Raw genomic sequence first — 25,274 nt, 5'->3', positions numbered from 1 at the left:
CAATATTGCAAGAAGCGGTTGTTGACTACCGCCTTTGGATTTGACATGCATTTTTTGGGTGTCCTCGGATAAAAATGTGCCTAACCACTTGAACGTCTTCAATAGTGTTTTAAAGGATAGAAATTTGTCGATACAATTTAAGGCTAACAATCGACTCTACAAGATGGCTTACTATCTCACCCTTGATACGATGGTCTCTATTTGAGGTGGCCAATGTTCGTTCATTTTCTTGCTCAACTGAGCCCAAACATGTTCTTTTTGCACAAAAGCAAGAGGTTGTATGCAAAACATTTGGAGTTCTACAAGCATGTTTCTCCATCCATTTAGGGCACTTGTGGTTCCTTGTGGTACTTGACAACGTCATGCATGTGTGCATTACAATGCACAACAGGATTATTGAAGAAAAAAGACCAATCACTCCTAGTTGGGTCGACGAGGAAATCCCCAGCTTGTCCAGCTCTGCCACTGCAACAAACCCCCCACACAAAGGTGTGCAGACATAATTCTGAGACTACCTACGACGTCACAAGTTGTCTCGTGATACCACCACCCACAAGGTACTCCAACACGATCTAGTCAAACAAATATAGAAAATTTTGGTCATAACAACGAGTGATTACAATTTCGATTATGTAATTTATCGCTACCAATAAAATGTAATTTAAGGATTTTATTGATTTCATGTTTTAATTAAATTGTGATATATAAATTACAATACAAAACAAATGGACAAAAAAAAAGATTAAAAAAATTGGCACCCATGGCCATGAATAGTTCATGGAATGAATGGTGGCCGGTTGGTACGTTGTCTCTTAAGTGAAAAAATTAGATAAAAAGTGTTATGTGACCATGAATAGTGAAGGGAAGGAACGATTTTAGTAATAAAATTGTGGATGCAATAAGATATTGGTATATAAAATTATTGTAAATAAATTATAAAAGAGCCATGTTTGTATGGCTGACAAAGTAATATTTTAGGGTTGTGATATCTATGCGTGTAAACAGAAAGTCATGTTTGTGTGTGTTGGTTGAATGGTATCTAGATCAATGGTCTTACATTCGATTTCACTTTGATGAAGCCTTTGAAAGTTAATACTCCATATAAATCCAAAAGAAGTGAGATGTATATAGGCATTTGTCATTTTAAGAGTATCCAATGTAATTAGGAGTTCCTATGCCACCAAATTTTGGGGGTTCATATTTGAGATTTAAATGAGAACCTTTTCTTAACGAGACAATATGCAAATTATTTTTACCTTTTAGATTATTGATATATATGGCCGATGGATCTTATTTGTTAAATACATGTAGACTTTTTTTTAATCATAGTGGAACTGAAAATTTTATCTTTTTCAAGTGTAGTAAAGCTTCAGAGGCGAACACAATTGCTTTAGTGTTCCACCACTAGTATTCATGTTTGAGGGGATAATTAAATTGCATTAATTGTTTTGTGTGAAATGATAGAGTTAAAATGGTTGTCGAAAATTTTGGATGGCACACGTTACAGAAGTCAAAATACCAGCTAAGCGTAGTTACAATTATATTTTTCTTATATTAATTATTCAATGTGGTTAATTGTTTCATAATAATAATGTTTGTTAAGAAAGAATATGTTGCTATTTTGTCATTTTGGGACAAAATTGGGATTTGCGACAATCTCATTCAAAACATATTTCTCTACCATAAAAATGTCGTGTTGGGTGGGATCTTTGCAAAAAAATCAATTAAGTTGTGCTCGGATATAATCTGGATCTACACAATTTTGTCTCTTCTCATTATATTACATATGACATGTTACTTCCTCTCAATATGCTTCCTTCAATTTTTTTACTACACTACAGTTTTAACAGTAGATAGTGAAAAACTATTTATGGCAAGTTTGCAATGCATTGTTGCTTCAAACTATTTATGTCACAACTCCATCCCTAAGGTAAACACATAATGAGGTTAATTTTCTTGAGTCCCGATCAATTTTGGAAATATGAGTCGGTGTAACCCAAAAGGCATTATGTTATTTAACTGGTAAACTAAAAAGTGTAGATCACATTTCACATTACAAAATATGATACTTTTCATATTTACAACTTTTATTATGTTTTCATTTGCAGAAATCAGCAAATGATGTAACCATATTTCCCAATTGAGAAATATCAATAAATGTTCCTTCACTGCCTTGATGTAGAAGATCTACCAATTGCTTCGATAGTTATGAGTGCAAATACTTCGATATTGTAAAAGGAAATTTTTTTTTTTTTTAGTTACAAGAGGGGGCATAGCCCTTAAGAAGATTCTACAGTCTGTCCAGCTCGAACATATGAGGTTCCCAAACGATCGCTCAATAACAAGTTCCGTACCCCAATTGGTGGCTCATCATGTAGGTACATACCTGTATCCCGACCTGACGACCAGCTTGCCAAGAAATCTGCAACTGAATTAGCATCACGATATACGTGTTTGATTACCACAGACCAGTTTCTGTTACACATACTCCAAATATTTCGAACGAGACTGAAGCAACTTCCATCCTCTCTATTCGAGTTAACCATAAAGACCACTGCTTGGTTGTCACTCTCGACTTCAAGGCTTCGTATTCCGTTGTCCCAGGCAAGTTGCAGGCCATCATATATTGGCCCATAATTCAGCCACAATTACAGAACCATGTCCTAAGCTCCTGGAGTATCCTTCGTGGAGTATCCTTTACCCCGACATCATTCCTAATAACACCACCGGCTCATGCCACTTTGATGTAATGCATTAGAAGATTGTTAGTTTTTAATGACTAAAAGTTTCCATTAAAATAAAGTAACTCAAAATTTGTGAAACTGTATTATTCTTCAATTCTCCAAGTTTTGCTTGTTTTGACCCTTTATATACTTTTTGTATTTTATTACCATGAACATTTTAACATGTGTCTGAAATTAAATTAATGATTCAACAGCAACCAAAAATTTCAACGCACAACATATTTCAAGGTTAAATTAAGAGTAGAAGTGAAAATTTAAGGTGAGAACATGCTTCCACAACTTAGAAATACTCTTTAATTCTATGATAGAATTTAAGACTGAACTTAACCTTCAACATTTTTGTTGCAGACTAGGCAAAAATAGATAAGCTACATAAAAAGAGTACTCATTTCCTTGAATGAATGTTAAATAAGATGTATATTCAGACCGCAAGAAACTGAAACTCAGAACTAAGAGAGTACACAAAACGAAAGGGGGTGTCCCGATGTCAATGAAAACGAGCGATGCATTCAAATAAATCACAAGAAATAAAACCTATATGAAGTTACTCGAGTTTTAGAAATCATTTCTTAACTGCTCATGGTAACGAGTTCACTTGAATAAGTACACGAACTAGCTCTATCGAATGTACTCCTGCACATGGAACGTCAGGTGTTGGAGTAACTATATACTCTTGGCGTATCCACATACAAATTTTCCTAGGCTGCGATCCCTGTTTCAAAATCAAACAGAGTCTTGTGAGATCACATAGTAGCTATATGTCTCAAGAAAATGTTCATAACAAAGTAAATACGTAGTAGAGTGGAGAGATTGAATCCAAGGCTTACCTCTAATTGACCTAACGCTATAACCACCGGCATAACCAGCTGGATTTTCAGATATGACCTCAGCTGCACCACTCTCACGCCCATAACCATATCCCTCGAGTTCTAGAGATGATGAACGCGGCCATGCCTGATCCCCATTAAATGGTCCACCGTATAAGTTCCCAAAATTCTCCTCACGGAGATTATTTGCCATAGAATATAAAGGTGTAGAGCTAGCAATGCCTCCATTTTCTCTGCTTACTTCTGCGCCTTTAACAGAAAGAGGCGAACTGCCCCAAATCTCTCCTACACTTCCAAAACCACTACCTATTCCAGCATTTCCAGTTCGAGTTCCAACATAATCATTAGAATTTGCAGAGTTTGTAACAAAACTAGGACTACCATTTCCCCACATGTTCCGGTTCGTACTACTCAGCAAAGAACTACTTCCACCGCCGACTAAGTCATACACATTGGAACTGCCATATCGACTTATATCTCCACTAAAATAAGAGTTCGTCCCATTTCCATAGCCTAAACCAGAATCCCTACTAGCCCCATAGTTCAAACTGAGGCCAGAATCCAAATTCAGTCCTAAGTTATGGTTGCTGGGGCTGTAGGGAGGATATCCACTTCGACCAGCAGTTACAGGACTAAAGCGACCATCCATTCTCATTCCATATCCACTTGTAGAATTTGGATTATATCCGGGCGAATAAGCATTAAGGAAACTGTTTGCTCTATTGAGGCCATAGATATAGCTGGGTGAAGGGCTTCGTGTTGGTCCTGGAGATAACTCTTTGGGAACTGCTCTCTTAACCTCAACCATTTTCCCGTTAAGCTCATGAAAGGTTTTCAATAGAACTTTGTCAACTGCTTCTTCTGAATCATAAGTTATAAAACCAAAGCCTCTAGGCCTTTGTGTATTGTGATCATACATCACAACTACATCAGTGATTATTCCAAATTGATCAAAATACTTCTTGAAGTCGCTTTCGGTGACAGTTGATGCTAAACCTCCGACAAAAATCTTCTTTGTGCGGACATGACTAGGGGACCCTTGAATGCTGCCACTATTTCTGTTGAAGTTTTGGTGGTCATCCCTCGGAACAGCTTTCTTTGCCTCCACCTGATAAATGAAAGACATTGACTAAATATACCAACTATGATACTTATATACGAAAGTGTTGAAGTTCAATATTTTTTAAATTGTTGCTATAAAATGAAGAAACTTTTCTCAGGAGGAGTAAATGCTGATTTTGAATATGACAAGAAAGGGAAGTTGTGGCGAAAAATACAAACACGAATAAAAACAATAGTAACCATTATATGCAGGACAGAGAACTATTGCAAAAGAATAAACAAAAACAAGTATAAACCAACTTAACTTAATGCAACAAGCAAAATTTGATAACTTAGTAGTAATTGTTTACTGAACAAATTCCGACTAATATACATATGTGTTATGTATCTATTGTCAAAACTGAGAAATTCCAAATAAGGGTTTAGTACACCGTGTTAAAGCAGTTTAAGGAAGCCTAAGAGGATACTTCATTTATTGGGAATACGTTCGAAGGGGGCAAAGATCAAGTGGTAAAAGAAGACGTAAATGCACTAGTCCTCTTGAAATGTTGAATTCTCTAACACAAGTATCTTTGTTATTAAAATATCATTAATACACAACTAATGAGTTAGCATCATCAAGCTGAAATAGCCATTGCAGCAAGCTGGTTCTTGATTCCGGATTCAAACACTATATCCCATCTTTCCAAATAAGAGGAAAATGCATCAAACATCACACTTGCATATGACAAGAGTTAAAATTTAAATTCTATAAGAAATAAGGGCGTGAGATTTACAGTTCTGCCGTCTATGACATGTTTTTCCTTCACAACTTTTTCAGCAACTGAAGCATTTGCGAAAACAATGAAACCAAAGCCACGAGCACGGCCTGTAGCACGATCCTTCATTATCACAGCTTCCACCACTTCACCAAAAGCTTGGAAATACTGTCTCAGACGTTCCTCACTCGTGTCCCACGAAATCCCACCAATAAACAGCTTCCCAGCATCCATTTCCATCCTCAGCTCACCTGATAGCCAATCAACACCATCAAATTACACCAAATATCTCTAACTCAAACACAAAGACAGTGTTTACATCAACAGCTAACAATACTCCATACTTTCACAATGATCAATAAGCATCGAATGAGCACAATTGCAAAAGGAAAGTGCAAGCAAGAGATCAATCAGCAACTAAACCATACAACTAATCTATTTCATATCACAATTCAATTTCAGCATTCCACATAGAATGAAAAATCAGCCATCACACAACAGAATTCATTCACTAAGAAACGGTGCAATGTGGAAAGAATAAAGAAGGCAATACCTTAAAGACAAAAACTTGAACTGAAACCAGGAGAGTTTCCTACTTCAAAACAATGAATTGCAAAATTTCTTATTCAACAAGAGAGCATCTGATCTTCAACAGATCGAAACTAACAGCAACCCCAAAATCCAGAACCCCTGAACAAATCAATAAGATTCAGATTTTGACAAGAAACGGTGACAAAAATACATCACAAAACATCAACTTTTATTTACCAAACAGAAGAGAAAAATATCGGATTCAAGATCTGAGATGCTTTATAGAGAGAAGCAGGAAGGCTGAAGTGCCCTCTTCTTTTTCTTCCCTCTTTCCTTTTACTACTTATTTACCAAAATTCAGTCTTTGTTAGAATTCCCGAAGATTGTATATTTATAGTATGTTCATCACAACCGAAACATGGGCAACGATGGTTTTAGATATACTATTTGCCTACGTTGTACGCGATTGAGTTCCTGCGCATATATAGTTGTATTCTAGAGAGAGAGAGGGAGAGGGAGAGGGACTTTGGCTATCCTCTCTCCTGTAAAAAATGGTGAAGAAAGAAAGCATGAATCGGCGTTTATATATTTTCAAAAATATCGTAAAAATGAAGGATGATTTATTAATTCAGCCCATCATATTGATTGTAATTTCATTTTAGGCCTATATCCTTGCAAGATTGATTGCAAAAGTGGTTTATGATCATTAAAATCGGATTAATGAGTTATGAATTTCAAATTGCACCCAACAACAAGTTGAATATTCGACGTGTAGTGATCTAAGCCATGTATTAAGGCCTAATTGCATTTTTATTTTTTTTTAATCTCTAATTTACTTGGCATAATTAAAATGCTCAAACTAATTATATGCACAGTAGGGTGTGATCCGTTGTTAACTTTTCTTAAGTTGCTAACTTGTTAACTCATCAATGCAATGTATTAAAACGTCAATTCTGAAATGTCAATATAAACTTAAGTTGACATTTTAATACATTATGTTGACATTGATATTTAAATGTCAACACAAATATGTGTTGACATTTTAATGTGATCGTGTTGACATTTTCAATACACTACGTTGATGAGTTATCAATTTAAGAAAAGTTAGCATTTTAACGCACTCTGTCATTTCAAAATGTGTTGGTCTCTTATTATGCTCATTACAAACATGTTAGTGGGACATGATGATTATTTTAAGGCGTATCACGATGGTTCTGAAACACTTGGTTTCTCAACTCTGCAAAAGTATATGATGCAGTTACTGCACGACTTGAGGTTAAGCAAGTTATTTTTTGTTTTTATTTATTTTATAGTTAGGGTAATTAGTAGATGGAAAAATACTTCATCCATTCATGAAAATAGAGCACATTTACCATTTTTTATTGTGCACGAAAAATAGAGCACATTTAGAAAAATGAAAATTTTCAACAACTTCTCTCTTACTTTTTTTCCTTCTCTCTTAATAATAATATGGATCTCACATTCCACTAACACTACTTCTCTCTTACTTTTTTTCCTTCTCTCTTACTTTACCAATTCCACATTAAAACCCGTGTCATTCACAATGTGTCCTATTTTTCATGGATGGAGGGAGTATTAATTATTTTTTCTTCTATCAAATTAGGATTTCCTCTTTTTTTTTTAATTTTCTTTTAGTTATTTCATTTAAGTTTTACTTATACTCCCTCCGTCCCCTATTAGGAGTCACTCTTTGACCGGGCACGGGTTTTAAGAAATGTAAAGAAAAGTTGGTTGAAAAAGTTAGTGGAATGTGGGACCCATTTTTTTATATTTGTTTTATAATAAATGTGAGTGAATTGAGTTAGTGGAATGTGGGACCTTTTATGGTAAAAATGAAGTGTGACTCTTAATTGGGGACGGACCAAAATGGAAAAGTGTGACTCTTAATGGGGGACGGAGGGAGTATAAAGGACCATTGTTGGAGTAAAAAGGCAAACTTTGAATATTAACATTACTTTGAGTTCCTATACATTGAAGTTCTCAATAAGTTGAGTTCTTTATTACTACTACTAGTTCAGTCATTCTCTATACGCTTCTGCATCAATTGATATCACGATCAGGTTGATTATCAATGGCTTAATGTAGACGTGGCGATGCTCGTGGTAGGAGACGTGGAGATCTCCCAAACGAAGAGGTTGTACCACAACGTGATTTGCACGACATTGAGAACGATTGTGACATCCCTAACCCGAAACATGTATTATTTTGCATATTAGCATATTTTATTATCATTACACATTATATCGTCATTCTTAGTGTAGAGATACTAAGTGTGTTATAGAGGATATATTAGTCGTTAAGATGATAGTTGAATATATATAAATAGGTTTAAATAAAAAATATAAGTATTATTTAATATTTTAGTATATTTTATTATCAGTTAAGTTATAAGTATATTCTATCAGTATTGTTAGAGTAATACTAGTATTTATTAAATCGTGCCTTTATATATTTAGTTTGAATTATTGAAAATTATAGTAATAGATATAAACATATACATGTAGTACGGGTAATATGTGATCATAAATGTTAAATATTAATATTAAATTTGTGTGTGTGCAGGAAAGTGTACTGTTATAAATCTGTGTGTGTGTACGTATGGAAAAAGAGCCAAGTTTTGAAAGGCTACATAGTAAAAAGTAGATAAACATGAACTTATAAATTGTTTTATTTGCATTTTCTTTATGCTTTAAAATAATAAGTGAATTGATATATATAAGATAGGAGAGGACACGTGTTGTTATATGAAATAGTGCATGTCTTACATCTAGGTGGATTTCAAAATAAATGATATACAAGTGGTTGAGTTGGCCGACGTTAACATAGTAATTTTATATGTACAAGTAGAGAATAGTACAGAAGGGGGAAGAATTAGAGAAAGAAAAAGGAGGAATGTGAGAGAAGAATATACATGGTTAGAAGAAGAGTTATTCATGGTTTACACGATCGAAGGTTGTAAATCAAGGGACAGAGTCATATTCTCAGTTAGACTATATAATCAGGTGTGTATAAATCATACTTTTAATTTTACATATATTATGTGATTGATTGCTATGAGTGAAGTGAATATTTGGATTATATGATATGAATTTGATATAGTTGTCTTATTTGGAATTATTTTATGAAATTTAATATGGATATGTGATTGGTGCAATGAATATGTGTGTGGTGCTATTAATATGTTTTTATATGACAATAGAATATCTTGAATCGAGGATTAAAGAGGATATGTGACAGTCTTGCCCTGGGTTCTACGGGTCAAAGAAAATATGCAAAGAGGGACCTTCGTAGAAAGGTCAAAATGCAAAGAGGGGCCTTCGTGGAAAGGTCAAATAATGAAAAGGGATCTTCGGGTCGTATACAATGGAAATCCCAGGCAGATACCAGGCTTGATTTGTCACAGAATAATAAAATGAACAGAGTGGCATATGCATATTTATATGAAATTATTTTAATATTTGTTGATTATTGTTTTATATATTGGTTAAAGAATATGTTTGATTGATGGACAATGAAATTAAAGGTAAGGTTTATATGCACTGAGTTGTGGCTTATATAAACCACTAATATTTTTCAGGAATAAGATATCAGTGAAGTTTTTCATTGATATAGGTCCTAGGAATTGCACATGTTATAGGTCGGCGGCTGATACGTTTTGGCAACTTCTCTTCCTCATCATTTTTGCATTTAGATAAATGTATTGTATATAGAGTGGTGAGAGGGTCCCACTACGGTTTAGAATGTTTTGATATATGTACCTGATAAATGTGATTTTTGAAATGATATAATATGTGCGTTTATGTACTTGAAGCGTGGGTTAATTTATTTAATTTTTAAAAATTTATTTATAGCAAGTGCATACGTCATAAGAGTTGAGGTGTGACAACGATAATCTGGGACAACATGCTCGAGACCTCCAGCTACGATTGGGGCGATTGGAGGAGCGTCGGGTGAAATCCAACTAGATGGGGTTTAATACGCCAGAGTGTCGTTCGATGGACGATCCATTATTTAGCAACGTCTGCAGTGGCCAACCAAAGTCCAGCTAAAACTTCAGCGACATTAACAAGCAGAGCGATTTCGACTATGATTTAATCTTCACATCATTTGATATGGCTGAACCGCTAACGAATAGTAACAACAACATATTGTCGATACTCGTGTATGATAAGCCCATATACGACGATGATATATTCTTGAGCTCCCCGGCTTGATGAGAAAATCCCCACCTCCTTCCTTGAAATTTGACGACCCTGCCGAAGACGAAGGCATTGCCGTCAATGACGGTAAGGAGTACAATGAGGCTGAACGGGAAGACCGATCCATGGAAATCGTCCAAGCAAAATACCATTTTCTTCAAGCGGAGGTTGATGAAGAAATTTACTTCTCAGATGATGTGGCCCATTTTAAGGCTGCGGACGGGAAGGAAAATTACACATGCAAGATTGTAGAGTTGTTCTAAGCTATGATGGGAAACAAATTTTTTCGGCTCAGTGGTATTATAGGCCAGATGATACGGCTATTAAAACCTGCGTCAACCTTATTGATAACAAGCAAGATTTATTTTCTGAAGTCAAGGATGATAATCCACTTCACTATCTTGAAAAGAAGATTAGAATTATGTTTTTACCTTTTAAGGTTGACAATATTTTGAAGTCAAAAGACTCTAAACTTAGAGTAACATCTGACTATTATTATGACAAGATGTAATTACTTCCATATACTTCTTTTGTAAGCTTGGCATCATAGACATGGAGTATTACAAATATCAATGAATCTGGTTCTACCATCTCTAGTGATGCTGATGCAAATTCTGTTCTTCATGTATTTCTTGAGATTCGAGGGGAATATGGTGAGAGAACCCTGTTGGACATGTACTTCTGGACGTGGTGGAATGTCGACTGGGCTCTACACAGGTAAGAAATGAAAAAGCAGATGATTTTTATAACCTGCTTGTAGAGTGGGAGAAGCTTTTCGTTTCTTATTTATCCTCATAAAATAAAGACGCATCCAGTATCATGTCAAAGAAGAAGTTGAAGATGATTAGGGATGTCAAAACGGGTACCCGCAGGTATCCGCACCTGATTTCACGGGTACCCGACACCCTACCCGCAAGGCATTGCGGGTATCCGATACCCGCATCGGGTAACCCGTACCCGCAAACGCAGTTAATAAAATTAATTATTAATTAATTTAATGCATGTGCATCTACCAATCTACCTATATTTGTATAGATTTGGTTAAGGACTACTATCAAGTACTCGGCGATCTGTGATAGTTTTTAAACTTGTGAATAAGCTCACTAACATTTATGATTTATACACAACTCATATATTCTTTTATATTTTCTGAAATTGGAGCATGCCAAGAGACACTCAACATCAATTAACGACAATCTGGTGTTATCACACATGAAGATTAATATTTTAACAAAAAAAATTTGAATATGAAATAAACACTCAACAACACAACAAACCTTCTATTATTAAGTAAGTTGATACATTCTTTTTTAGTCTAAGTCCAAAAAATTTTGTAAACTCTTTTAATAGTTGTTTCATTTTGAATATTCAAAATTAACAATAAAAATTTATGTTTGGTTGAATAAATTGTCCAAAATTATTCATTTTAACTTGATTCAAATTTATATTATTTGAATGATTGAATGATATCGAGATAATAGAGGTGGTAGCTAACCAAGTTGTCCCACATTGAAAAGTGAGATAAAATGATAGAGGACTTGTGCAATATAAATATAGGATAAATCATGCTCTACAATCGGGTATTGGGTACACCCGATCGGGTAACGGGTATACCCGATATCTAAGATTTTAAAAATTTTACTACTCGATCCCGAATTTTGTGGGTAACGGGTATCCTGTCAGGTTGGAAAATACCCGATACCCGTTACCCATTTCGACATGCCTAATGATGATGGTGGGGAAGAGGAAGATAAAGATGACTCTGAAGTGTTTGAAGTTGAAGAGATTCTGGAAGTTTGTTGTGGAGACCCCAATAGCAAAAAATCTTATGAACTGCATTTTAAGATACAGTGGAAAGGTTATAGCCCTGACTATGATACGTGTGAGCCCTTTGGTGGTCTGAGTTCTTGCCCTGAAATGTTGAAGGAATTTGTGTTAAGAGGTTATAACTCTAGAATTTTGCCACTACCGGGAACTGTTGATGTCGCATGTGGTGGTCCACCTTGTCAAGGTATGAGTGACTTTAATAGGTTTAGGAACAAGGATGCACCACTTGAAGATGCCAAGAATAAACAACTTGTTGTGTTCATGGATATTGTGTCACATCTCAGGCCAAAGTTTGTGTTGGTGGAGAACGTTGTTGACCTTGTGAAGTTTGCAGATGGTTTTCTTGGTAGATATTCAATGAGTTGCCTTGTGGGCATGGGTTATTAAGCTAGAATGAGAATGATGGCAGCTAGTGCATACTGCCTCAATTTCGCATGTGTGTTTTCTTGTGGGGTGCTCTTCCAGAAGAGTTACCCTCGTACATGTTACCAACCCATAATATCGTTGTTAGAGGAGTTACTCCACTTGAATTTGAGGTTAATATGGTTGCATATGAAAAAAGGGTGTAAATTGGATTTAAAGAAGGAATCGGTTCTTGGTGATGCTATCTCTGACCTCCCTCATGTTGAGAATGATGAAGGGCGTAATGAAATACCTTATGACTCGGAGTCTCAAATTGAATTCTAATGATTCATAAGGCTAAGAAGGGATTAAATGTCAGGTTACTTGAATGTCAAATCTGAGGTGATTGAACATCCGTTGTGTGATCATCACCCCTTCTTCTAAATCAAGATGATTATGAGCGTGTTTGTCAAATACCAAAAAGGAGGGTGCAAACTTTAGGGATATGCCATGTGTGAGAGTTCGCCCTGACAACAAAGTCGAATGGGATCCTGATGATGGAGACAAAGCAGACTCGAGGTCGAATCTTTTTCAAGAAAGGGAGTATGATGCAGTTTTAGCATGACTTGGAGGTTAAGCAAGTTATTTTTTGTTTTATGTATTTCCTACTCCCTCCGTTCCATAGTAATGGAGGCGAAACTTTTCGGCACGGAGATTAAGAAAAATTGTGTTAGGTGAGTTGAGTAAAGGGAGAATAAAGTGGAAAATGAAAAAGGTAGAGAGATGAAGAGAGAAAAAAGTAAGAGAGAGTAAAGTAGGTGTGGAAAAATGTGTTGACTTTTACTAAAAAGGGAAATGACTCGATTACTATGGAACGTACCAAAATGGCAAAATGACTCTATTACTATGGAACGGAAGGAGTAGTTAGTAGATTTAGTAAATGGAAAAATATTAATTGTTTTTCCTTCTACCAAATTAGGATTTGTTTTTGTTTAATTTCTTTTAGTTATTTTCTTTAAATTTTATTTTTCCATAAGATTAGTATTTCCATTTGTCTATATAAAAGCCTCATTGCTGGACTAAAAAGACAGACTTTGATTATTAATTTTATTATGGGTTTCTATACTCTGGACTTGTCAATAAATTTAGTTCTTTATTACTACCATTGATGCATAAACTTATAGAGAATGACTGACTGAACTGGTAGTAATAAAGAACTCAACTTATTGAGAACTCCAGAGTATAAAAACTCAAAGTAAAATTAAGGGCAAATTGCCTCTAAAGTCATGAACTTTCATAAAAGTTTGGTTTTTCCCATGAACTTTAAATGTTACGTTAAAAGTCATGAACTTTACCCCCGTGTGCCGATTTCCCAAGTCGGGTATTTCGGCTAAGTAGTGTGATGATGTTTGTATTTATGCTGACATGGAAGATGATTTGGATGCTGGGTGTGTTTACTCCCATTCCAGTCACTCTTCTTCCACTTCATTTACCCTAATCTGCTCCAGCGCCACCGCCTGCCGCCACTTCGGCACACCACCTGCTCCTCCCCTTCTTCTCTTTCTCTCCCTCCTTTCTCTCCTCTTCTTTTTCTCTTTTTCTCTTTTTCCCTCTATCTCTCCCACTCTCGGCCTCTTCGCGCCTCCGCCACCGCTGTTGTGGGAGCGGCAGCGCTCTGTCACCCTCTGTCCCTTCCTCTCGCTGGCTCAGCCCTCATTATTACCATCACCGCCGATCGCCCCTCTCTCTCCTCCAGAGACCACCGCCGCGTCTCTCTCTCTCTCTTTACCTCTCACTCCAAATTTTCAAGGACAAGATCCCCAATTCATCTTCCCCTTCCAATTTACGTCGCAAATTGCCAAACCTCTGAAAAGGATGTGAAATCATGGTTGTTCGAACGACTTTGGGTCTGACGAGTCGTGGCTGCCGGAGCAACAACACATGTGACGGCCAACGAAAAGTAGTGGTGATGTTCTCCCAGCGACTGAAAACGGCGTCATTTTATTTGTGCAAAAACGACGTCGTTTTATGCAATGTCGATGATTTGCCAAGTCACGCCGGAGGGATGCCACGTAGGATAAGTTTTTGCCGGAAAACTATCAAGTCGGGTCGGATGACAAATTTACACAGTCCGATAATGTTCATGACTTTTCATGCAACATTTAAAGTTCACAGGAAAAACCAAACTATTGTGAAAGTTCATGACTTTAGAGGCAATTTGCCCTAAAATTAATATTCAAAGTCTATCTTTTTAGTCTAACAATGGGGGCCTTTTATATAAGCATAGGAATCCTAAACTAATGGGAAAATAAAACTTAAAGGAATTAACTAAAAGGAAATAAACAAAACGAAAATGCTAGTTTGGTAGAAGGAAAAACAATTAATATATTTTCATCTACTAGTTCTGCCAACTGGGAAGGAAAAAAAAACAAGAAATAAGTTGCTTTATGACGACAATTAGACCGTTAACTTATGGAGGGACGCCTAATCAATTTGATAAATACCTTCATGTCGCAGGTAATATCGGCTGCGAATGTGTAAAGAGATTTTGTCGTTGAATTGTGGAGACGTTAGTTATTTGACACATACTTGCGAATGCCTAGAACTGCCGATGCCCATTCCTTGATCAGTTTCACGTGAGGTCACTGAAGAGTTGATTTCTTGCTTGCTGTATCCTATCAATTTCTAATTACACACTTCCTAGATCCAGTAAATCAACTAGATCACAAGGTCTAGAGACTCACAAGACTGGAAGTCTGGTCGTTGGTACGCAAGCAAACCTTCAAAACCCTCAACCACAGATACTAAACTAGCACAGGGAAGTAGGGATCGATCCCACAGAGATGGACTCGTATAGTACATGCATAGAGATTTGGAAACTATTTTTGGGTTGGCTGCTGCCACGCATATTTTGGGTTGAGGAATTTAACTAAGTGAATTTGGAAATAAAGTATGCTATGCTAACTGCTAGATCTAGGCAAAAAATGAATTATGTATAAGAACTAAATCAAATCAACTACTAGATCTGGGACTTCTACGAACATCTCTAGACCAAGGAGATTAAAACAAGTGGGGACCAAACTCTGAAAAAGGTAAGTACGGACAGAATCGAATCTGCAGCCTAACTAACTAAAGCATCAACTGAAAATGACTTCATCTTCTTCAACGAACACAAATAAATGCAGAGATCGAGAAAAACAAACTCAGATGTAGATTGGAAACATAATTTTAACGGTAAACGAAACAACGACGGAAATCACACTACTAGACGAAGCAAACCAAGCAGAACAAAATCCCCATAATCTCATGCACAAATTTCACCTCCCCTGTTCAGATCCACACTTCGGATGCTAAATCCACTCCGGATCCAAGCATCAGAACAAAAATCCAACCGAACACAACTTCAATACCACGATTCTCGAATCTCCTAAAATATTCAGCAACAAATTCAAGAGAACATCTCAAATAAACAAACCAAAATAGCAAGCATCATAATAATCAACACGAAATCTAACTTCATCAAAGCAAATCAAATGTAAATAGAACGGATAAACTGATTCAGCAACAAAACAACAAGCTCGACTTCCAAACGTGAAGTTCGAGACTGAACTGAGTACCAAACAGAAATTTTAAAAGAACAATTGTTTCTTCGCCCTCAAGGGACGGTGATGCACTGATACGAGACTCCTGAAAACGAAAACCTCCCCCAATTCCCCATTTCCCTAGTGTGTGTGAGCTAAGAGCGTGACTGTGTGTGGAGTGTGACGGATCTGCCATTCTTGTTGCGCACTCCTTTATTTATAAGCTTCGAGGTGGGGCCCAGCGAGGTATTGATTGACTTGATTGCCCTCAGCTTTTGGCTTCCTTCCTCTAGCTTTTCCTCGTGATTCCGTTCCTGCTCCTCGCTAGATATCCTCCTCCAGCATCTCCTGGATCTAGCGCTACACACACACCTGGCTTAACAAAACTTGTTAGATCCAGCAGAAATGTGATGTTTTTCACTACATAACCAATGCATGAAATTAGCCTTATCAAACTGCTCACACTTAAACCATACTTGTCCTCAAGTATAAAGACAAGAAGAAAAGAAGAATAAGGCGAATTTCAAGCATGGTTATCCCCTTGACCGACTCTACAGACTCTAGACAAAACTCCTACACCTAGACACAACTGAGGCAAAGCTAGACACTAAAACAAAGAGTACATAATCACATAGGATGAAAACATATAAACACATATGCATGAACTGGTTTCAACTTTTAGGCAACCGTCCCCACAAGATTAAGATCAATCCAACAGGCTGCACTCCTCCAAATAGGCCTTTTTCTCCCCTCTACCTAGCCAACCTGTCAGCTCGTCAAGATAGCCTGTTACTTCCCCAATTGTTAGATTCACTCGATCGCTCATTCCTTACCAGGGATGTTAGGACCGATTCTCTCTTAAGTTATTGCCAAACCACTGAAGCCTCGGGTTATGAGAATTTCCTCCTTCTATCCTCCGTCACTATCCCCCTTTTTTTTCTTTTTTTTTTTTTTTTTCTTTCTGGACTTCGTCCAGCTTATACCTCCTTGATTTCCTGGACTTCGTCCAGCTTATACCTCCTTGATTTTTTTCTCTCTTTTTATTTCCTCCTCTGGACTTCGTCCAGCTTATACCTCCAGATTTTATGATTATATATTTTCTCCTTTCCCCCTTTTTTATTTATATTTTTTTTTTTTTTCTTCTCTTTTCCTTCAGCATTCAGTGGCAGACTTTTGACATATGTTAGCTCTAAGTGTTATCACAGGCTTATAACTCACCTCTAGAGTAGGGCTTCACAACTAGGCAAGTAAAGGCATTTACTATCGTTCTTGCTTCATTCAGATTGGTTCGGCTTACTAAAGAATCAGGCTTCTAAGTTGGAATACCTCCTATTTTCAATTACTCTCCCTAAGGGAATCTGCCGTATTATATCCACTAGTTCATGCGACACACCCCTAGACCTACGACTCCTCAAAGCATAATAACACTGCATTGACTCCTCTCCCCCTCCCGCTTCACTCAAGCTTGGCCTCAAGCCATCGTCGTGAAGGGGGGAAAAAGAGAATTCAATGCAGAAATAAACAACAATTCTAAAAAAAACAACTTCTCACACTTAGACCGAGCAACGGGCTAAGTGGGAGAAGAACAAACCAACAGAAAACACAGAACTTCTCACACTTAGACCAAGGATTGGGCTAAGTGGGAGAAGGTAGCATAAAACACAGCAAAAACATGAAAATAAGACACAGAAAAGAAAAAAAAAAACACAAAAACTAAAATTTACTTGGTCTGGGGAAATTGTTCATTTCTGGGGCTGGCTCCCGCGAGAGCCAGACGGTGGTGGAACACTGGGGCGGTTTGTTTTCACTTTCTTCTTCGCTGGTTGCTCCAGCTCTTCCTTTCCTTCTGCAGCTTGATCGAGTCCTGGTTTCCTCATTAGCATTTTCGTCCTCGGTGGATTTGGAACTTTCTCGGGAATAGTCGGGGTGGTCAACTGCTGGAATGGCTTGATCGAGGGACTGCTGTGGATGATCTTCTGTGCCTCGCCACTTGACCCAGGAGTCGACTTCGACTGGGTCAAGGGAAGCGTCTGATGCAGCCATTTCAACATCCGCGTAGATATCTCCACAGCTTCCGCCACTCTTTCACTTTGTTTGGCACATTTCGTGGCCAAATCTGCTACGTTGCTGCTCAGAACTTTTACTTCTTCCCGACTCCCATTGAGTTCCTTCCGTATTCCCCCGAGTTCCTTCATCATCTCCTTTTTCATCAGTTGCATTTCCTTTTTCATGTCCTGCACCTCCTTCCTAAGCTCTTCCACCTCTTCACTTGGCATGGCCTCCTCAGCTTCCTCCGGCTCCGCCTTCGCTTTATCTCCCAGCGAATAGAAGTAAGTCTTGTTGCCTTGAGTTTGCAACAAGCCCTTGTTGAAGAAGTAGTCTACGCTGAAAACCTCTGGGCGGTCGCACATCACGACCTCGGGAGCAAGCTCGGCGATCTTCACCTCAATGTTTCGTTGCAGGTATGACATCAGCGACCGTACTCCTCCATAATTGTCGGCATTTTGAATTTCAAATTATAACTTCCCTCCTCAACTGCTCCTTCATGCACTCTTCCTCTAATTGATTCCCTTGACCGCGACCTAAAAAAAATATGAAGACCCCAGACTCCTGGGTCAAGGTTAAAGTACGAGACATAAATCCCCTTTGAGTTTGGGTCTTCGAAAATATTTTTGGAAATTTTTGAATTTTTATTTTGTTTGGATTTTCTTTGTCTTCTAAAGCAATTAAACTATGTACAATTACCTTTGAATATTCTCGAATCCCCTGGATCAGTGTGTAAAAACATAACATTTCCCTTGACCCAGGAGTTCATCGAGAATATTCCTTTGTCTGGCTAAGTGATAACTGAGAGCGCACGTAGTGGTATTTCCTCCACTACGCATAGCTCAGAATTATCCCTATAGACTTTCAATCGATGGCCATTAACAAGAAAAGGGACCGAGTTAGGAGCACTTCCCTGGATTTCCACTGCTCCGTGTGCGCGGAGGCCAACGATGGTATATGGACCTACCCACTTTGACTTCAACTTCCCTGGCATTAGCTTGAGTCTGGACTGAAATAGAAGTACTTTCTGCCCCACCTGAAGTTCCTTGACCCGGAGGTTCTTGTCATGCCAGAGCTTCGTTCTTTCCTTGTACCACATTGCTGAATCGAATGCCTCTAGCCGTAGTTCCTCCAGCTCCTGTAATTGCAGCTTCCTTTCTTCTTCACATGCCACAGACTTCATATTCATCTTCTTAATGGCCCAATATGCCTTGTGCTCCACTTCCACGGGTAAGTGACACATTTTCCCAAACACCAACCTATAGGGTGACATCCCGATTGGTGTCTTGTAAGCAGTCCTATACGCCCACAAAGCATCGTCAAGGCGTTTACTCCAATCCTTCCTTGTGGTGTTAACTGATTTTTCCAGAATACTCTTTATCTCCCTATTAGAGACTTCAGCTTGCCCATTCGATTGGGGGTGATATGGTGTAGACAATCTATGATGCACGCCGTATTTTCTCATGAGCGCTTCAATAGTGCGGTTGCAAAAGTGTGTTCCTTGATCTGAGATAATCGCTCTAGGAACTCCATATCTGCTGAAGATGTTTGACTTTAGAAACTTGGCCACCTCCTTAGACTCACAAGTGGGCGTAGCCTTCGCCTCTATCCATTTGGAAACGTAGTCTACCGCAACCAATATGTAAGCATTTCCATATGACGACGGAAATGGGCCCATAAAATCCATCCCCCAGACATCGAAAATTTCGCAAATCACTATGGGCACTTGGGGCATCTCATCTCGCCTCGAGATTCCCCCTGTCTGTTGACATCTTTCGCAGCATTGACAGTATTCAAAGGCATCCTTGTTCAATGTAGGCCAGTAGAATCCACTGTCTAAAACTTTCCTTGCGGTTCTCCTTGGTCCGAAATGCCCTCCACACGCCAAGGAGTGACAATGATGGAGTACATCTCTTTGTTCCCATTCAGGAATGCAGCGTCGAATTATCTGATCTGCGCACATCTTCCAAAGATAAGGATCATCCCAGAAGTAATATTTGGCTTCGCTTTTAAGCTTCATCTTCTGGGCCCGGGAGGCTTCCTCTGAACTTGGCACCTCTCCCGTGACCAAGTAATTTGCCAGGTCTGCGTACCATGGTTCTGCGTTACGTACGCGCTTTCCTCGATCAGATTCTCCTGGACCGGTTAAAACTAAGACAGATTCCCAGCTTATCGGTCTAGGTGGTTCGTCCATATAGTACAAATGCTCTTCGGGAAAAACATCGGGAATAGCCTCGTCCGTATCTCCTTGATGAATTCTACTCAAGTGGTCAGCCACTCGATTCTCTGTTCCTCTTTTGTCTCTTACTTCCCAATCAAACTCCTGTAGAAGTAGGACCCATCGAATTAGCCTTGGCTTTGATTCTTTCTTAGCTAGCAAGTACTTTATTGCTGCATGATCAGTGAAAACAATAACCTTTGACCCAAGAAGATAAGGGCGGAATTTTTCGAACGAGTAGACGACAGCCAACATTTCCTTCTCCGTAGTATCGTAATTCTTCTGAGCTTGATTTAGTGTCTTGGACGCATAGAAAATTACGTAGTTTTTCCCATCTATCTTCTGCCCTAGGACGGCTCCCACAGCGAAATCGCTCGCGTCGCACATTATCTCAAAAGGGTGATTCCAGTCTGGTGCCCTGATAATTGGTGCGGACACTAGTCTATCCTTGAGCAATTGAAATGCCCTCTTGCATCCCTCATCAAACTCGAACTCCACATCGTTGTGCAGCAAATGAGTGAGTGGCTGCGCAATTTTTGCAAAGTCCTTGATAAATCTTCGATAAAACCCTGCATGACCGAGGAACCCTCTAACTTCCTTTTGATTTGTAGGATAAGGTAGCTTCGAAATCACTTCCACCTTTGCCTTGTCCACTTGTATTCCTCTTTCAGAGACCACATGACCTAAAACAATCCCCTCAGTTACCATGAAGTGACATTTTTCAAAATTCAGGACTAGATGTTTCTCTTGACATCTTTGCAGCACTAGGTCAAGGCTGGCTAAACAAGTATCAAATGAGCCTCCATATACAGTGAAATCATCCATGAATATCTCGATGCATACCTCTAGTAGATCCGAAAAAATACTCATCATACAACGTTGGAATGTACCTGGTGCATTACATAGACCAAATGGCATCCTTCGGTAGGCATAAGTTCCAAAAGGGCATGTAAATGTGGTCTTTTCCTGGTCCTCTGGGTCCACGAAAATCTGGAAATAACCGCTATATCCGTCGAGGAAACAGAAATACTGTTTACCAGCCAGCCTCTCTAGCATCTGGTCAATGAATGGTAAAGGAAAATGATCCTTTTTGGTGGCTTCATTTAGTTTCCTATAGTCGATGCACATCCTCCATCCAGTGACCAGTCGAGTAGGCACCAACTCGTTCTTGTCATTCTTCACCACTTGTATTCCAGATTTCTTCGGTACCATGTGAACCGGACTGACCCACTCGCTATCTGGAATAGAGTATATGATTCCAAGGGACAGTAGTTTCAGAACTTCCTTGAGCACTTCCTCCCTCATGTTTGGATTCAGTTTCCTTTGTGGATCACGCCGAGCCTTTGCCCCTTCCTCTAGTCTGATGTGGTGCATGCAAAGATCAGGGCTAATTCCAACTAGGTCAGAAAGTGTCCACCCTATGGCCTTCTTGTTCCTCCTTATTACTTCCAGCAGCGCACTCTCTTGGTCTTCAGTCAAGCGGCTGTTAATTATCACTGGACAAGTTTCTCCTTCCTCCAGGTATGCATACTTTAAATTTTCAGGCAAAATTTTCAACTCCTTCTTCGGTGTGATGGCTTCCTGAGGTAAAGGGTTCTCCGCCTTACTTCTTGGCGCCATTTCCTCTAGATTCGCTCCCTCGTCTGGGCTCTTCTCCTGAACAGATCTGGCTGATTGGAATGATAGTGGCTGGTGGCAGAATGCCATGATCGCTTCATTGATCTGATCATCTGTCAAGTCCTGTGTGAAAAAAGTTTCACACCATCCTGTCACCTCCTTTTCTACAGTCTGGCTCAGCTCCGAATTGTCAAACTGTTCCTGCATTAGTTCAGTCTCAAGATATTCTTGGACTAGGGGGTTAATTACATCTACAACATGCAAGTTTTCAACATCAAGCGGTTTTTTCATAGCTTCTTCAATGTTGAAGGTGTATTTCTCCCCATGATAGTCCAGGCATATGGTTCCATCAAACACATCAATAACAGTCTTCGCGGTGCGAAGGAAGGGTCTCCCCAGTAACACCCCACTAGACTCAGTAGATTCATTTCCCCTCATTTTTATCACATGAAAATCAGCTGGGTATAGGAAATCATGCACTCTAACTATAACATTTTCCAATACTCCCTCAGGAGAGATGCATGTTCTATCGGCCAACTGAATCACTACTTTAGTATCAACCAAACTGACTCCCACCAATTTTTTATATATTGACAGCGGTAGGACATTTATCGATGCACCTAGATCACACATGGCATGCTCAATTTTAATGTCACCTAAAGAAATAGGGAGAGTGAACATACCTGGGTCTGTACACTTTGACGGCATCCTTCTCTTTTGTATCACGGCGGATACATTTTCTCCTATAACAATCTTCCCATCAGGTTTGGTTTTTCCTGCTATGAATTCCTTGATGAACTTGCTGAAGGTGGGTATTTTCAGAGCCTGCAAAAAGGGTAGGTTAATCTCCAGCTTACTAAATATTTCCACAAGGTCCTCAGTATCATCTTTCTTTTTCTTGGCTTCTCCTCGATATGGGAATGGTTTGGGTCGCTTTACTGCATTCGTGGAACTCCCTGCTGGGGCTGCACCTGTCTCCCTGCTTCCCTCTTTAAGTTCCAACTCAGGTTCTGGATCAAGGAAAAATGGGTCACTTAGTCGAGGCATAGATCCCCTTAAATCTCCCTCCTGGAGGTCATCCTGTATAGGAATTTCTCTGAGTCCAGGATCATCTCCTCGAGACTTCTGATTCCCCTTTTCTCCGTTCATCTGTGAGGGTGTCTCCTCGTTTATCACTTGCTTCGGTCCTTCATAGCCTTTCCCCGATCTCAAGGTAATTTGACTAATATTTGCTCGGTCTGGTGGTTTGACAGTGGCAGGCAATTTCCCTTCATTTCCCCGCATTTCGTTCAGCGACGTGGCCAACTGGGACATCTGCTTTGCCAGCATGTCCATGGCAGACTTCTGCTCCTGCTGGGCATCTTGAATTTTGTGCACCACGTCATTATTAGCCTGCATGTTATTCTGCATGTGTTGTTGGAAATTTACCAGGTCATGCACCATGTCATCAAGATTCCGCTGTGGTCGGAAACCTTGAATTGAACTGGGATTAAATCCTTGATTTTGATTGGTTCCAACCACCTGGTTCTGGCGAAAATTTCCCTGACCTCCTTGATTATTGTTGTACTGGGTTGCTGGACCTGGGTGACTCTGTTGGAAATTTTGATTGTTTCCTGAATTGTTCCTCTGATGCGGTGGCACATAAGAATTCCCTTGGTTGCTCTGGTTCCTGTTGTTCCAGTTATGCTGATCCCCTTGGTTACGGAAATTCCAGTTGTTCAGCCCCTCTTGCTGCTTCCCTGCCCAGTTAGAATTATGCTGTGGTCCTTCCTGATTCCGGCTGGGCCATGTCTGCTGGTTCTCCGCTGGACCTGGGTGTTGTGACTGTGGTTGTTGGTTCCCTTCAGCCCATCTGAAACAAGGATTGTCCCTCCATGGTGCCTCCTTAATCTTCCACTGGTTCCAGTTGGTATTTTGATTACTTTGATTCCAATTCCCCATTGCATTCACTTGAGCTTGGAAATCTCCATCGAGTGAGGGATTATTGTAAAATTGAAGCTGATGTTCCTCTTGACCTGGGTTTTTTTCCTTATCAGTCGACCCAGGGGTATTTTTCTTTTCAATGGCATTTAGCAGTGCCTTCTCCAGTCGATCTATTCTGTCTCTAACCTCTTCTCCTTCTCGTTCCTTAACTGTGTTCGCGGAGCTTCTCCTCATGATAGCACGCGGGCAGTCATACGCCTTCTTCGCGTCGATTAATCTTCCCAGAATCTCGCGTGCCTCGCTTGCCTTATTCTTGGTGAAATTCCCCCCGCTCGAGGAATTCATTAAGTCCTTGGACTCAGGATTTGCCCCTTCGTAGAATAGATAAAATGTTTCAGCCTCCGTCATCCTGTGATTTGGGCAAGCGTCAAGCAGGCCTTTAAACCGAGACCAATATTGGCTTAAAGATTCATCGTAGTCCTGCTTACACTCTTGAATTTCTTTTTTCAAAGCGTTTGTCTTATTGGACGGAAAGAAATAGTCCAGGAACTCCAATTTGAAATCCCTCCATGTGGTGATCGAGTCAGGTGGAAGCCTCAGCAACCAAGTGTTTGCCTCTCCTTTCAATGCAAATGGAATCGCTCGCAGGCGATAGTCCTCCTCGGTAGTTTCGTTAGGCCTTTTCTGGATGCTACATAGCTTACTAAACTCGTTCAAAAACTCATAAGGACACTCATTCCTCCGTCCAGAGAATGTAGGTAAAACGCCCAGCACATTCGTCTTGATCTCAATAGACCGCTGACGTTGATTTGACACTATGGCATGAGCTGGCTCTCCGTCGAGATGTGCAGTTAGCGAACCAATCTCTGGGTCTAGGTCCACTAAGTTTGCCATTACAGACTCCTCTTCCTCCCTTTCCGAATGCTCAGTTTCTGACGACGACCGTGAATCCTCTTTCCCCGATGAATTCCACTCTTCTTCACTCCCTGATTCAAACGGAAATGGATCTACAGTTGACAACCCCGATCTGGTAGTTATGGCGGATGTTGATTCCTTAACTTGCCACTTCAACTGCACGTTCCTTGACCAAGATGGGTTGCTCCAGATTCCTGACCTTGAGCCCTTGCTCATAAACTGCCAAAAGCGAAATTCAAAAGATTAAAACTATTTACACCAAATCTCTAAACACATAAACAAACTACGCCATCCATCCCCGGCAACGGCGCCATTTGAAGAGTTGATTTCTTGCTTGCTGTATCCTATCAATTTCTAATTACACACTTCCTAGATCCAGTAAATCAACTAGATCACAAGGTCTAGAGACTCACAAGACTGGAAGTCTGGTCGTTGGTACGCAAGCAAACCTTCAAAACCCTCAACCACAGATACTAAACTAGCACAGGGAAGTAGGGATCGATCCCACAGAGATGGACTCGTATAGTACATGCATAGAGATTTGGAAACTATTTTTGGGTTGGCTGCTGCCACGCATATTTTGGGTTGAGGAATTTAACTAAGTGAATTTGGAAATAAAGTATGCTATGCTAACTGCTAGATCTAGGCAAAAAATGAATTATG

The 25,274-nt window shown here is 39.3% G+C and overlaps 1 protein-coding gene and 1 pseudogene across 1 annotated transcript; one reads left to right on the top strand and one right to left on the bottom strand.

Annotated features, from left to right (window-relative positions):
* Nucleotides 1-3,113: 3,113 nt before the first annotated feature.
* Nucleotides 3,114-6,459, bottom strand: LOC125216167 (heterogeneous nuclear ribonucleoprotein 1-like). Its single transcript, XM_048117808.2, has 5 exons — nucleotides 6,160-6,459; nucleotides 5,945-6,081; nucleotides 5,410-5,642; nucleotides 3,572-4,679; nucleotides 3,114-3,456 (listed from the first exon to the last, which is right to left on the bottom strand). Exons 3-5 carry the CDS (start codon nucleotides 5,629-5,631, stop codon nucleotides 3,443-3,445), a joined length of 1,344 nt encoding a protein of 447 aa, XP_047973765.1. The 5' UTR covers nucleotides 5,632-5,642; nucleotides 5,945-6,081; nucleotides 6,160-6,459; the 3' UTR covers nucleotides 3,114-3,442.
* A 2,316-nt stretch (nucleotides 6,460-8,775) lies between these two features.
* On the top strand, nucleotides 8,776-12,936 carry LOC125216459 (DNA (cytosine-5)-methyltransferase CMT3 pseudogene; annotated as a pseudogene).
* Nucleotides 12,937-25,274: the final 12,338 nt, after the last annotated feature.

Source organism: Salvia hispanica, chromosome 3 (genome assembly GCF_029641045.1).
Source record: "Salvia hispanica isolate PSC_SH4W2 chromosome 3, Shi_PSC_v1, whole genome shotgun sequence".
In the NCBI taxonomy this organism is placed as follows: domain Eukaryota; kingdom Viridiplantae; phylum Streptophyta; class Magnoliopsida; order Lamiales; family Lamiaceae; genus Salvia; species Salvia hispanica.
Note: the sequence above shows the minus strand (reverse complement) of the source record. Positions and strands in the feature narration are given on the sequence as shown.

Bases quoted from the DNA above. Each gene is read 5' to 3' on its own strand.
- LOC125216167 (XM_048117808.2), bottom strand. From the start codon at position 5,631: ATGGAAATGGATGCTGGGAAGCTGTTTATTGGTGGGATTTCGTGGGAC. The intron at 4,680-5,409 runs GTAAATCTCACG...TTCATTTATCAG, and splicing joins ATGTCATAGACGGCAGAACT to GTGGAGGCAAAGAAAGCTGT.